Source organism: Emydura macquarii, unplaced genomic scaffold (genome assembly GCF_026122565.2).
Source record: "Emydura macquarii macquarii isolate MOO-44397 ecotype Brisbane River unplaced genomic scaffold, CSIRO-AGI_Emac_v2 contig_2246, whole genome shotgun sequence".
Lineage (NCBI taxonomy): Eukaryota > Metazoa > Chordata > Testudines > Chelidae > Emydura > Emydura macquarii.
In genome coordinates, this window is record NW_027132383.1 from 1,534,729 (window position 1) to 1,549,814 (window position 15,086).

At 56.9% G+C, this 15,086-nt stretch overlaps 1 protein-coding gene across 4 annotated transcripts in view; it reads left to right on the plus strand.

Moving 5' to 3' along the window:
- ARHGAP39 (Rho GTPase activating protein 39) overlaps positions 1–13,784 on the plus strand; it is a 345,937-nt gene extending 332,153 nt beyond the window's left edge. For all 4 annotated transcript variants that reach the window (XM_067560096.1, XM_067560095.1, XM_067560098.1 and 1 more), the window contains 3 exons: positions 11,420–11,589; positions 12,684–13,185; positions 13,250–13,784. In XM_067560096.1, coding sequence (XP_067416197.1) covers positions 11,420–11,589; positions 12,684–12,878 — 365 coding nt within the window. In that variant the 3' untranslated portion in view covers positions 12,879–13,185; positions 13,250–13,784. The remainder of the gene's footprint in view (positions 1–11,419; positions 11,590–12,683; positions 13,186–13,249) is intronic.
- The last annotated feature ends 1,302 nt before the right edge of the window (positions 13,785–15,086 follow it).

The following is a 15,086-nucleotide window of genomic DNA, read 5'->3' on the forward strand; positions in this document are numbered from 1 at the left end:
ATCCTTGCCCTGGAACCTCCCAGTGAGGAGTAAGTCACCAGTGTCCGCACACGGCGAGCACTTTTCCAGAGAACTGGCAGGAGCCCTCTCACGTGAGACGCTTAACAGCAGACCAGGCCAAGACTTGTAGGGAACGTCCCACACTCATCCCTGCAGGGATGGACTAGATCGGCCCATACATCATAGGCAGGACTTTGATTTCTGTGGTGCTCTTAGTGACACATAAGCCAGACCAAATCTCTCCCGTTAACTCACCCGGGGTCGTCAGCAGAGAGCCCAGTATAAACCTGTGTCCTCTGCTAGCCAGGATCTCTAACCTCTACAACCTCTAGCATGCTTGGCTCCAGCGAGGCGGTGCTTACGTTCAGCAGGCGGTAGGAGCGCTGATCTCTGCTCCGTTACCTATGGTGATCTCCTGCCATAACAGAGAGCAGCCAGCGGTAGCTTTGCTGTTTCTCTGGCCTGCAGGGCCTCTGTCCGTCCATGGAAGAGCGTGTTGGCCTGTGTGTTGTGGCCTGGTTCGGTACAGATTGCACGAGTCCTCAGGAGCCCGTGAGCTCACTGGAGATGGTGCTTTGGTTGTAGCCCTGGGCAGGGAATCCAGCCATGGCAAGACCTGGAAAACATTTCCCAGCCTAGAGGCAGCATGCAGGGCAAAGGTAGCCAGTGCTCCTGAGAGAGGCGGGACGGGGAGGGAGAACATGCAGCGGAGGGAAGAGGGGGGCAGGGACCAGCAGTGGGATCTGCCTTTGATCCTGCAAAGGTTAGATTGCCAGTGTCAGTTGCATGTAACAAACACAAGGTGCTGTTGGGATATAATTAGGGATGAGCTGCCTCGCTCATGGGGCCTGCCGCGCTCCAGACAACTCACTGCGCTGTCATGGATACTTCCCCTCCCCCTGGCATCACAGCATCCCCTCAGGCAGGCCGGCTCCCAGGGCCCCAGAAATCCCACCCCGATAAAAAGCGTTAACCTCACCCCCCTGTGTGAACAGAAGGGGAGGAATTTCCACCCCTCTGGTGAATTTCAGCCTCTCTCTGGATGCAGCTGAACCCTCCATCCCTGGAAGGGCTCAGAGATGTCTAGTGAGCAAAGATTTTGCCTTTGAGATGTGCCAGCTTGCAGAAATGGCAGGCACCGTTCCCGGGGAGAATCCCCCCGTTCCACCCTCTGCTGCGAAAGTTACACTCTTTCACAGAACCCCCCACCCCCTCCAGTCACTCAGCGCCAGAGCTGAGCCGCAGTGACAGCCACATTTACTCTGCATCAGCAATAAGGCCGAGATGATCCCTCTCCTCTAGAGAGGTTCAGCTGAATTGGCAAAGGAGAAAGCCAGCCAAGGAGAGAAGCAGGGAGACCTTGTCCGCTTACTGCCGGTGAAGTAGGGGTGGGCTGGTCCCCTTATCTGGTGGGGTTAGCCAGGAACCAGGCAGCAGAAGCGTGGTGACTTTTGTCTGTGGTAGGCCTAGAGAGCAGCAGGTCAGGAGAATGGCCAGGCAGCCGGAGGGCACTGCGTGGTGTCTCCTTGCAGAATGAAAAGTTGCTGGGAGATCCACGCGCCCGGTCAGGTGGGCACACACCCGTCAGAGCTGCCAGACACTTCCCTTCCACCTAACCTTGGGGCTGCCCGGTGTTCTGCTTAATGGGGCGAGAGGCTCGGAGGCCATGTTAACAGGGATCCTGGCAGAGTCTGCCGGGGCCCAGGGAAGCTAATGCTGCTGTAGATGCTACAGACCACCCCGCCCGCAGGTCAGCATGGGGGAAATGGCCCTGTCATTACCTTGACAGAACGGTCCATGATTGCGAATGCTCATTACAGGACTCGTCCGAGTGGCTCCGTGACATAGCTCTGGATACCACAGTGGTGAGCACAGGATAGACAGACAGCTCTGGGCTGGAAGGGACCGTTAGATCATCTAGTCTGACCTGTATAAAAGAGGCCAGAGAATTTCAGCCAGTCGCCCCTGCATTGAGCCCAGTAAGTTGTGTACGGAAGCACGGCTGCAGAGATACTGTAGCTGGCGGGATGGATAACTCTTCAGAAGGAGAGGCCCCCGGAACGCACCCTCCCTCACTTGTTCCCTGCGGTGTCTGTCTCTTTAGGACAGGTCCTCTTTGGTCAGGTTATTCCCCCCCCACCTTCATCCATTCGCATGCACTGCCACGCACAACGTGTCAGTGCAAGAAGCAGCTACAGCCTGCTACCGCTGAGCAGTTTCCTGGGCAACTAGCAATCCTGCAGGCAGTCGGGGCGGCTGTTCTTCCCATTGTAGAGCCGTTTGCAGGGAGCCCGGCTCCTGCGGCAGGATCCTCGGTCAAACTCCCCAGGACCTCACTGGAGAGAGCCCCTTACCAAGGCTGGTTCCCTTGCAGGGCAGGGAGGGGAGGACGGTCTTTATACAACGCCCCTCCCCTGTCACTCAGTCATCGGCTGGTGCGGGTCGGTTGTGCCCATCTCCCATCCCTAGAACACGCAGCTCCGCCCGGGCAGGGTCATTGCACCAGGGCAGCATGTCCACACCCCCCACAGGGATGCCTGGGGGATCCCATGGAGTAAAGCAGCCAGGCACTGGTGCGAAGAAGGGGACGTATGGCAATGGCTGAGCCGCAGGCAGGGCACGGGGGACGTCAGACAAAGCAGCTGGTGGGTCGAGGGAGCAGCATTGCGAAGGGCCGTGATGGCGCAGTCCGGAAGCCTGTACTTGGTGCCTGGCGGGGGGGAAGTGGCGGCATCAGAGCAGCAGGGCAGGAAGATGATCACAGCAACATGGGCCCGAGTGGGGGTGGGTGTCGGGGCCAGAGAGGAGAGGTGGCAGCAATCGAGGTGAGAGACATGAGGGGCCCGAATGGCAGGTTGAGCTGCGTTGACACTGGGAAGTCCAGATGCTGGAGGGAGATCTGAACGTGATTTGGGCGGGCAGGACCAGAGACGGCAGGGCCAAGATGGCACCCAAGGTCCCGATTTGAGTGACGGGGGGAGAAGGCTGCTGCCAGCAGTGATAGAGGAAGGGGAGGTGTCAGTTCTGAATCGACGATCAGATGAACAGTTAGCCCCATCTCGGTCGAGTAGCTCAGGCCAGAATGGGGCCAGCCCTGTCTTATCTGCCCGACATGTTTCATTGAAGCAGTAAGTGAAGTTACAAGTACCCAGGCATACAGAAACCCCCTGCCATACGTGTAACTGTAGTCATATTCACATCCTCAGCGATATCCTAGGGTCTGACCGAGCTCTCCCCAGTTGACCAGCAGCAGAGGGAAAGTTCCTGCTGGGGTTGTCCCCTGGGAATTCCCACTTTCACCCAACAGGGAACTCTTTATATATTGGAATTCTAACTACGCCTGACACCGCAGGACGACGTCAGCCATCTTTCCCTTCTCTGTACTTCCATTCCCCATGAATATTGGGGTGCCCCGTTGTTCACAGATTCTTTGTAGCTCCTCTTATTCTCAGTAGCATCTGTGCATGACATGCCCTGCAGTCAAGACAAACATTCAAAGATGTTACAATCAGGTGTCCCGTGGGCTCGGACAGTAGTGACTTCCTGAGCTCCCTTCCAACCTGAATCTTCCATGAGTCTGTCATTCTAATCCAGTGTGGTTTGTTGCAGTGATCTATTGGCCCATCTTTACAGTAACCTTGTGACCTTTGGGGCATAGGATCATGCCTCGGTCACCCACTCGTGTCAAGCATTCTTAAGCCTATGGCCTAGTACGACTACGCTGAAATCTTAGCGGTCTCAGCCTGTCAGCCTTGCGTTTCAGCCGTGCTTTACGTAGATACCTCATATACATGCATGACTCCTAAATACTTACCAGTCCGAAACTTTGTCATCCTACAGCTTAAACCTATTGCGCATACATGGATTAGCTATGGCATAGCATGTGAGTCCATCATAACATCACAGAGTTCATCTTACCATCCATTTAGCATTGTGCTGATTGGCCACCGTGGGTCCGGGTGATGGGGTCAGATGCACAGGGGGTCGGGGTAGTGGGATCAGTCCATCCCCGTGTGGCGAGGTCGGGGGCACAGTGGGTCAGTGTGGTGCAGTGCTCCTGGGACCCCCTCCACCATCACGCCCCACAGGCTGAGAGCAGCCGGTACCGTGTGCTTGGACTTGCCATGCCCTCCGGGTGACTCCCTGCTGCATGTTAGCGGGGTTACAGCTGGGATTCGAGAGGGGAGGATGTCGTGCCCTTGATGGCATCACATCTAGACACACCTCACACCCAAGCATTGGCTTCCTTGGGGGTTTGTCTGTCTGTTTACAATGGTTTTCTCTCCCAAGCAGCCTTCACCTGCCCCAGAGGGGGCTGCATGTCAGTGCTGGGTGTGGTGACCTATGCAGCGCCCCGGGTCTGTGGGATAGAAGGGGAATGGGGGGGTCCACGGAGTCACTTGGAGACAACTGTGCACTTTAGGACAGGGCAGCTGCACCTTTGATGCTGCACAGGGGATGTGCAGGGCCCTTGTACAGTGGGGCAGTCAGGTGAGTGGGCAGCAGTGGGGTTAACAGAGGACTGGAGGGTTCTTTAGCATTTCCCAGGTAGGTAGCCTAAATGGCTTCCACCAATCAGCAGCCAGGGCTCCCACCCCCTGATCCGTCAAGCACAGTCCTATCAGACATGGCGGCATTATCCACTAGAGGATCCAATTCAAGCATTGATCCAGCCTGACCCTAGGTAGCTTACCAGAGCCTACAGCTCACAACACAACACAACACGAGCTGGCCTGACGACAGGCCAGCCATTAACAAGCAGCCTTTCCTGAGCGCTCAGAGGGCTGAGAGAGAGGGGAGAGGCCTCTCCGGTTCCAGCTTGCAAATGCTCGCTGGCCGCAGCGAAGTTCTCCGGGTGTGCAGGCACAGCCAGCCCTGGCGCTCACGCCACTATTCAGAGCGACGTTGGGCTGCTGGCTAAGCCTCTTGCTCCATCCCTGGACTCCTGCAGCCCTTGCTGTAACTGCAGTGACTGCTGCTCGTTCCCCTTATCATCGTATCCCCAGCCTGATTTCGCTCCCAGCATTTCCTGGCAGTTCCACTATCAATCGGGCAGCAGCCAGGAATTGTCCACCAGGCTCCAAACCGCAGCCCAATCGCACCCCACATCCTGGCTGCGTGGGACGCCCGGACCTCTCCTGCATACTGATAACCTGCCCACACTGTGTTGCTGTGGCCCTGAGCTCTGAGGCGATGGAAAATCACTGTCCCCAGAGGCACGCTTTCATCTCCAGATGGCTCCTAATAACATGGGGGGGGGGTTGTATCGTAGCCATGTGACATCTCTGTTAGCATTTTATTGCTTCCTGAATTCTTTGTGAAGCTGTGGTAGGGTGAGGGGAATGGACATTGTTGAGGTCTCTCCACATGCCCAAGCTGAAGAATGAGTCAGGCAGGTTATTGATTAATTCCTGTAGAATCTTCCACCTCTGGATTTCAAAGCACTTCGTCTAATTCTGCCTCACATCCCTCTTGGTGGGTATAATACCCGTCGTGTGGCAATCATTTCACACAGCACTGGAATGCAGCCACCTCTGGGGTGGAGCATAGCAGCTGATTAACAGCTCACAGCAAGGCTTCATAACACTTCAGGATAGGAAGTGACGAACAGTGTGTCTAAGTGAAAATGCAAAGGGTGATCTGGAGAGGCACGTTAAAATCACCCAGACTGGAATTTGTTCAAGACACCAGCTCATGCCTTAAGCTGTAAATAGTGCTACCAGATCTGTAACCACCACAAGACATCAGGATTGTCGTTTCGGATCCTGTCAGAAAGAGGCGCCTCCAGTGGCGCCTCCATGCCGATCTGTGGGGCCTGGGTTAGACCCAGACCGTATCAATTTTCATTACAGTCGGGCCTGCAGTGGGCATGGGGCTGCCCACGCCCAGTGGAAGAGACAGTCCCTGGAAACAGAATTTCTGTCAGATAGGTGCAAGAGGTGCCTCGGCTTTGAGCCCGTCATCTGCCCAGAGATACGCCTCACCCTGGGGGAACAGAGCAACTGTCGGGGGAGCTCCTGCCCCCCTGCAGGGCTGTCCTGAAGACAGAACCTCAACGGGCAGCCAGCGCACCTCTGCAGAGGACTGGGGCGTGTCCCAGACTCACAATTCTCCTGCTCAGAGGCAGGCAGCTACATGATGTTCTACCCTCCTCAGCACTGACTGACCGCAAAACACCGGGCAGTCAGTCACTTCAGTAGGACAGACGCAGCATGTGCCGGGTCCACATGGATTCACCTCTCCCTGCCTGCAGTGACTCTATGTTTACGGCTCATTCCCCCGCCACTGAAATGCAGCCACCTCTGGGCTGAACGTGGCAGCACATTCTCTACCACCAAATGCCCCGTGCGATGTGTAGGAGGGGAAGTGAAGAACCCTGGGTCCAGCTGAAACTGCCGGCAGGGTAGAACGGTCTCACAATAGAATTTTCTCACAAAGCGGGGCGAATCCCCCCTCACTCTAGTGAACAGTGCCCTAGGTGCCAAATCAGCAGGAGTGGGCGGGACCCGGGGTTTAGGCCTTATCTGAAAAATGACACCCCCTGCAGCACAGCACCCCCTCGTGCCACACGGAGGGATCAGTTCAGTACCGACTCGGAGAAGAGCGCCCCGTACTGAATCACCCACCCCACGCCTTTTGTACAGTGCCTAGCACGCTGTTAGGGTCAGCACTGACTCCAAGGGAAGAGCACCCTGTACTAAATCACCCGCACCTCTGCACCACAGCACCCCTAGTGTTGTGCTGGGGCATGGGGGCCTGTATTGACCAAGAGTGGTCCTTACTGGGTCATAAATATAACTTGCTGCCACACCTGGACTTTCCTTGGGCGGGGTAGGGGGAATCGTCCGGGAATCTTGTTTCCTTGGTTTTTATTTCAGTCCCTTGGGCAACCTTCCCACATTGCTTGGGGCGGCTTCTCTTGGTTCCCAGCTGCATGGATGGCCCTGGAGAAAGTAGTTCCACGTATTTGTCCCTTCAGCACAGAAGAAGTTGTCACGCGGGCTCACCATGTTACAGTTACAAAAGACCTCTCTAGACAGCTCCAAATAGATGTTCCCATTTGATGGTTAAAAGGCTCTGTGTCTATTGAAGAGCAAATGGTGTTGCTGCCTTCGTTGGTTTGTGACAGTAACTGTTGCGTTTCTGTGCTCACTGAGGAGGGCCATTTTCACACGGGCTGGAATGTGAATCCTGCCATCCTGGCCAAATTCCAGATCATCTCAATCCATTCTGCTTCCTGCATCCTCCCTGCCATTTGGGAACAGGATTCTCTTTCACTTCGTGCCCTGAAATGCTTTATGGCATTAAGGCATGTTCTTAAACAGCTGCCACGAACCACCCCAGAGCAGGCTGCATTTTACTGGTGGGTGAAGTGCATTGAGAGTCCCTCTCGGGTGCAGGACTCCCTGCCATGGTCCTTGCCTTTGTTCCTTTGAGAATAGGCTTGCAGTGCATTGTGCATGGGGCTGTGCCTTAGAACAGCTTGAGCACTGCAGCAGCTTGTGTGCGAAGTAACGCATTTTGCAGTGAGCATGTGACACGCTGCTCCGGGAGCTGCTGATTTGGAGCACTAAAGCCCTCGCTGGCTGGGGAGCTGCGTCCCTGAGAGACCAGACCCACTGTCCTCAATGCCACACAAACAGTCACATCAGTAAATGGGCTCCGGTGTTTATTTCGATGACGCCAATCGCTGGTGACTGACGGCTGCTCATTTAATGGCGTAGCACAGCCAGCAGGAAGGCTGCCTTCATCCTGACGGCAGCTCTCCTGTTGCTTAATAGGAGCGCCTTCCTGGTCCCCTGGAAGAAATGGCTCCCAGGCAGATCAAGACAGGAACATCTCTGCTTGCATGTCAGTGAGCTGTGTGCTGCTGCTGCAGATAATGAGCCGCTCGTGTATCCCGTCGCTGCCCCGTCATGCCCAGGCTGGGCACAGACTCTGACAAATCATTTCAGCCAATACCTAGGGATCATCTGCAGCAGGCAGAGCCGAGAGGGAGCAGCACATCTGCATCAGCAGGCTGCTTCGCCCTCCCGGGCGGCCCATCCATGCACACAGAACAAATGCTTCGGCGCTGTGTGTCCATTAAGGCAAGGGCAGATGGGGACTGAGGGGAGAATTCATCATGGGAGGTAGCGAGTGACGGACGAGCTGTAGTGATTCCAGGGATCGGGGGGTCTGGGGCTGCTGGCTTTCTGATGCCAGGAGTGTGACTGCAAAGAAATACCCCAGCCTGGGGCCAGGGGAACCTGGATGCAATGCTGAGGGGCACAGTTCAATTGGCATAGGTAGGGGGTATGGCCCTGACGTTCCCAGGGCAGCCCTCACTTGGCGAAGTTCGCCCATGGCTGCTGTTCTGTGTAACCCCCGTCATGTCAGACACTGGCTGTGGCACCAGTACCAGCATCCCAGAGCACCAGGCAGCATGTAGGGGGTCAGAAGCTGCGGCTGAATCTGTAGGTTCTTGGGTATCAGTGTAAAGACCAAAGGAAGAATGACACCGAACAACTTCTCCTCTCTTGCCGTGCAGGGTCCTGTGGTGAGCTCACCCATGGGCAGACTGGTCTCATGCTCCTTGCCCAGCATTTTCATTAACACGTTGCACCTTCCTGCCCAGGACGTCAGCCAGTAATAAACCCCCTGCCAGCAGCTGGGTCAGTAACATTTGATGGATGGGGAAACTGAGGCAGCGACCAGCCAGGACCAAAGCCTGCAGGCTCTTTACAAGGGGAGTTCTTCTTCTCTCCAGTGGGAGTTCAGCCCACGGAGAAGGCATGATTGGGCTCTAAGTAATCTGGGGAGGCTGTGGCAGATCCTGGACCAGAACTCAGGTCTCCTGGCTCCCGGCTGTGCCGTAAGCACAAATTCATTCTTCCTCCCTTAGTTCTTTGGAGCCTGACTCCTGGCTTTAGTGGATCCATCTGGCTGGACTCCCAGCAAACAATGGCCCCTCTAGTGCCAGGTTCGTGGTGTACCCACTTACCCTACCAGTGCCCTTTGGAGCAGCCAGTCAGGGAGGAGAGTGTAGGTTGGGGGCAGACAGCAGGAGGCTTCTGTGACATTGTTTTTCCGACCAGCCTTCTCCCCCAGTCAGGTTAGCCAGTAAATCTTAAATCTGTTTGCAGGAACTGTGTCTGCCTGTGTCCATAAAAACCCACAGCTCGTCTCTCCTGTGGGGAAAGAGCAGCTTAGAAAGAAGAACATTGTTACTGATCAGCTCCTCTTCCCATGGCAGGAGAATGGCACGTTACAGACCTTGCTTGATCACCTGTCTCATTGGCCAAAAGGTTGTTCTGCCAAATGCTGCATCCGGATGCACTTCCTTGGCAGTATCCCATGCCAGCACCGACCCGGCCCGGCGGTGAGCTGAGCTGGGCAAAAGCAGAAATTATTCAGAGCCCTTTAAGCGAAATAGAAACTGGATTTCCATTCGCCATCTTTTCTCATTTGTTTTTTGTGCGAGTGGATTTTTGCTTCCCCTGGATTCGGAGCCCCTGGCTGATCCTTGTTCTGGGATGAACTAGCAGCTCCCTCCCAGCACAGCAGCCCCTCGCAGTGGTGCTCGTGTATGAGGATGAATCTGGGCTGCTGGTGCCCCGGTTAGGGCTGGCCCCTGGCATCTGTCTTGGTTTTTTTGCACTGCTACCTCTTTTGTTCACTGTCTGAGCTCATGACCCGTCCAGAGCCCTGACACAGAGGCTCTACCAGTCTCCTTCCCCTGCGTCTCTCAGAGGCTGGAAACTTCTTATTCCTTTGGGTGTCATTCAGTTCCTCTTGGCCCAAGGCTATGCAGTATCAGTGACCCGGTTCCAGGGCATTGTGCTTCAATACGCACCACCTGCCCAGTTGTGCCAGTGCCCGGTCTGTGGATCTGCTTTGCTGCTCCCTCTGATGCCCAGGGTGATGATCTCTTGCAGCTGCAGCGATTCCGCAGGAAACCTGCCTGGGCTGTAATTGCCGCATTCAGAGTAGATGAAGCTGCTCTGCAATGCGCTTGTTGCAGGAAATTGATCAGCAAGTGCGCTGGGCAATATCAGTGGGAATTGAGTTGTGAATTTAAACCTCTCGCCTATAGTGCTGGGAAACACAAATACCATCAACCCATTGGGTTTGTATGTCTTGTGTCCTCTCCGCTATTGATTTCTCTATAGAAATGGATAATAGCCTACTACTGCTACCTGTTAATAGGATGCTCCTTTAGCTCAAGTGGCAGATGCTCATGCAGTTATAGCTGAAAGTCTTGGGAGCCATCGCACAAACTGAACAGCCTTGAATGAATGGATGAGAAGCAGAAGCCTAGCTCCTCAGCCGGTGTCAGTCAGGGGAGGTTCACTGGCTCCTGCTGGTTCCAGCAGAGCATCTGGCCGCCAAAGGAAGGTGACCAGCCTAGTTTTAAAGCGGAGTGAAATGCAGCCATGTACACAGCCAGCACCGGGGCAAGTGGCAGGTCACTTTCCTGAAACAGGTGTTTGCTGTGATCCCGGCAGTGGCTCTCCCCCTGGAACCTTTCTGGCTGCTGCTACGTGCTCCTCTCACATCCTCTGAGCAGCGATGCTTCCTGCCAGTTGGTGCCCAGTGCAGGGCTCTAAACCAGACCAGAACTGCCCCGGGGGAAGCAGGTTCCCTTCCGCCTCCTGCCGGTCGCTTCATGCCTTGCAATTGCATTTATGCCAGCAAAGAGTAGCGGCCCGCCTGCCCTCTGCCCACCGGCCGGGGCGAGGTGGCTGTGAGCACTGGCGCTCGCTCACTGGCTGCCACATTCTTGGCTGAAATCCATTGGCCAGAGCCCGTGCCCTCAGATGGTTGTAACTCCTCAGTAACCTCTGTGTCTTGAGACGCTGCCGACCTCCTGGTGAGCTGATGGAAACACCACAACCTATAACCAGGGGCCCATAGAAATGCCATATCTCCTCCCCCTACCTCCCCCTGCAATCAGGGGCCCATAGAAACACCACAACCCCTCCCCTGCCTCAGCCCATAACCAGGGGCCCATAGAAACGCCACATTCCCTCCCTCCACCACGCCCTGCAATCAGGGGCCCGTAAGGAACAAATGTGTCAGATTTCAAAGCTCTGTCTAGGAAGTTGAACAGCTGAACTCCTGTGAGGCAGGTTGGTGACCTGTGGTGGGAAGGGCGGTCGGAGTCAGACTGACTTGGGAGTGCCTGCCTCCTGTACAGATCCTGGCTGCATGGGGACAGGCCTCCCTGGGATCAGAAGCAGCGGGTGAAACTGACTAGGCTGCTGTCATTTCCAGGGAGAGAGAGACGCAGAGGCGGCTTGCAGTGCCTGGCGCTCTCCCCCACCTACTCTGCCCCACTCCACCCCCACGTCCCCCCCGCACCTTGTCCCATCCCCACAGCTCTGCATCTCTCTCTCTGACCCTAACGCGAGCGCTGCTCCTTGTCTCCTCTCCGCAGCGTCGTTGTTGAAGCTGTGGTACCGGGAGCTGGAGGAACCGCTGATTCCCCACGAGTTCTACGAACAGTGCATCACCCACTACGAGAACCCAGAGGCGGCCATCGCAGTCATCCACTCCCTGCCCAGGATCAACAAAATGGTGCTCTGCTACCTCATCCGCTTCCTACAGGTAGGGCAGGGGGGTGGGCTCCAGCCTGGGGTCACCCGTGGGTGTGCTGCTGCAGTCCACTGCCGCAACGACCAAGTGCTTTGTCACCCAGCTCCCCGCCAGCTCCGCTGCATTTATAGACCGCAGCAAACCAGACCAGCTAAACAGGCCCCAGCCTGCGCAGTGCTTTCTTTCCCAAGGCTGTGAGCGATGTATTGCCTGCAGTGAGAAGGCATTGCCCGCAGTTGAGTTATCCCACAGCTCCTTGTAAGCAAGCACCTTTATTCCTACGGTAAAAGCATTGCAGAGAAAACATGTTAAAACGATAAAAGAGCCCACACGCCTGCTAAAAAACATCCCAGAGATCACCATCAGTCTTAGGGGGCCCTGTGTGGAGCATAACTAAGTGGGGTCTTTGCCTGGCCTTACAGCCGTCACAGGCCCTAGTCTGGCAAGGACACGGCACCCCTTGGACAGAAGGTCCTGCCCGCTCGCTGGAGCAGAAAGCAGGCCCGACTCAGTTGAAACTCATGCGATTTATCCAAAAGGCCTTTCTTTGTCTGTTGGTGACCGGAGAGCCGAGTTTGAGCCAGTCTCTGTGAGCCTGTCCCGGGGGCTGGGGGGACCTCAGGGCGGTTACAACCCGGCTGATTTGCTGTAATCACCCCCCGCTGGTTTTAGTTCCTGGAGGAGCTGTGCTGCCCCTCCCCCACGGAGTAGGACACAGTCGTCCACAAACCATTCGTTCGAAACAACGGACCCCCAAGATACTGCCGGAAGTCGCCCTACCTGTCACAGTCACAGTTACTGTCTCGCTCTCATACCGTGCCAGCGATCCCATTGCTGCACTTTGTGGGTGTGCGCAGCAGGGGCTCCAGCCTCAGTTCTGGGCTGCTCCAGCAGACTGGGGCCCTGATCTCAAGCAGGGTCCGTGCAGCACCCGGCGCAGTCACAGTGGGGGGGCAGCAGACCGAGCTCAGGGCCGTGATGCCAGCAGACGCCTGGGGAGTGCTAATAGCACACAGGGTCATTTTGAGATGTCCGAGGAGCCGGTGGCGATGCGGGTGGAGGGGGAGGCGTTTCCCTGCGCGCTGTAACCTCTCCCCCTTCCCCAGGTATTTGTGCAGCCGGCTAACGTGGCAGTCACCAAGATGGACGTCAATAACCTGGCCATGGTGATGGCCCCCAACTGCCTGCGCTGCCAGTCCGATGACCCGCGGATCATCTTCGAGAACACCAGGAAGGAAATGTCCTTCATCCGGGTGCTGATCCAACACCTGGACACCAGCTTCATGGAGGGGGTCCTATAGCGGCAAGCAGGGGGAGGAGCCAAAACCAAATCTGACAACGACCACAACCAACCCCACCCCCCCTTAGACCCTACGTCAATCAGCCGATGCGCACGAGCCAGACACCACAAAGGGAAGGTGACTAAAGGGAAGGCACTGGGCCGCCATGTCCTCGGTGCCATTACGACCTGCCCTAGTCTCGTCTGTCTCGCCCTAGCATCTCTCGTCATCCTTCGCCCTCTAGTGTCACACAGGGAACGGCGGGGGGACCCCCGCAGCGGTTTTGGCCCAGTGACAGCCGCCCTCTTCGAACCAGACCTCTGGAGATGTCGCTGCCCATCTCCCCTCGCCAAACCGCCGTCTTCGTGAACCAGCTACCGGCCTCTGGAGAGTCCTGCCCGGCGTCCTGGGCCTGCAGCCACGACGGGATGTGGGATGCTGGGCCCTGCCACTCCTGGGAGTGCTGCATCTCGCCAATGGCCTTCCAGGAGAGCCATTCCCAACGGGCTGCAGCTGCCACGGGCTCCCTGAGGGAGGGGCCCAGCTGTAGGAAGGGGGTAGTTAAAGAGGGCAGGGGGGATTGGAATAAGCCAGTGAGCATCATCGCCATGGCCTCCCGACGCGCCTGCCCTAGGCCCAGCACTGGTTGTGATGGCGGGTGGGACGGTCTCAAGGCAGGGACTGCGGGGAGTGTATCTGCAACAGTCCTGCCCAGCCCTGGGGCTGGGGGATGCCTGTGGGAACATTTGTGTGGAATAGGGCATGGAGCCGTCTGCTAGGATAAAGCCCCTCAGTAGGAAGGGGTCTGAGCCCCACACAGGTCCCATCAGCCCAGACCCCTGCTGAGAAGAGGGACCCCTTTATGGAGGGAGGAGGGGCCCAAAACCAACGCCAGAATGACAGCTCTCAGGTTAGACGTCTCCGTGAGCCAGAGCCACCTGCAGCTGGTGGCGTCACTTCCCTGTCCTCTGCTCCAGCTGCTTTGAATGCTGCGCCGGTGTCGAGAGGGGCTGGGCGGGCGGGCTGTCGACTGAGCCGTGGGAATAAGTGTGATTGATGCTCAACGCCCGAGACCTACCAGGCCTCTCTGACCAGGAGCTCTGCGGCTGTGCGGGGCCTGCGATGTACAGCTGGCAAAACGGTCTCGGCCTGGAGGTCTCTTCATGCTCCCTGCGTGCCTGGGCTCCCGTTCCGGAGCAGGAGGCGCTGGGCTTCGTTTGCGCGGCTGGCGCGGGGTTTGGCTACGTCTCAGCAGGCCGACAACCCAAGTGGGTTCTGTGCGATCTCTCGAAGGGGATTGTCCCCGGCCTATCCTGACTGTCCGGGGCAATGAGCCACCTTCGCCTGCCCTGTCGAGGGTGACGGGGCTTACCCCCAGCAGGCAGCGGATGCGTCTCCCAGATCCACCTGCATATGTTGGATTTAACATTCGACCGGGGTGAGAAGAATGAGCAGTGAAAGTGGCACCTAGGTTCCACCTTCCCCCTCCTGTGCATGGCTAGGGCTGGTTAGCCTCTGGCTGTTTTGCCCACACGGCCCGTGCAGACCTAGGGCCCCGTATCAGCAATTAGCACCCTCTGTTGCTGATTTCCAAGACAACGTCTGCTTGGTTTATCAACCCATCCTGACCGTCGATGGGCGGCGCTGCCTGCGGCAGGTCAGAACCCGGCTCGCTGGGCCCAGCTCCGTCGGCTCAGCCTGCGGAGCAGAGCTGTTTTGGGCAGGACACAAGGAAAGAGAGACGCTTTCAGGAGTGGGTGAGCAGAGCACCCAGGAGCCGGTGCCACAGGAGCGCCCGGCATGCCAGACCCTTCCACTCTCGTGAGATCCCGGCGCTGCCCTGTCGGGGTTTCTTTCTGTCATGCCTGGATTCTGCAGCATCAGCCAGGGCAAGTATCCGGCTGCCACGCAGAACCACGGTGCTGAGCAAGGCTTTTAAAGCATTTGGGGCTAGTGTGGGACATGCTCCTGGCCAGATGTGATCATCAGCCCGTGGGCGGCAGCCTCCTGGGCGGCGCTGCTGGCTCCTGAAGGCAGAGAGAGCCCCAGGATTTCTCTCCAGCTGTCAGAGACTGGAAGTTTGGGCCAGGCTCGTGCAAATCCCACCTGGCAACACACATCTGGAGGGCCCTGGGCATCAGCCCCAGCTAGGCCTCTGGGACTTCTGGATCCCTGTGCTACGGCTCAGAGGGATCAGGGCTGTGCGGTGGAGCTGAAACCATCAGTCGT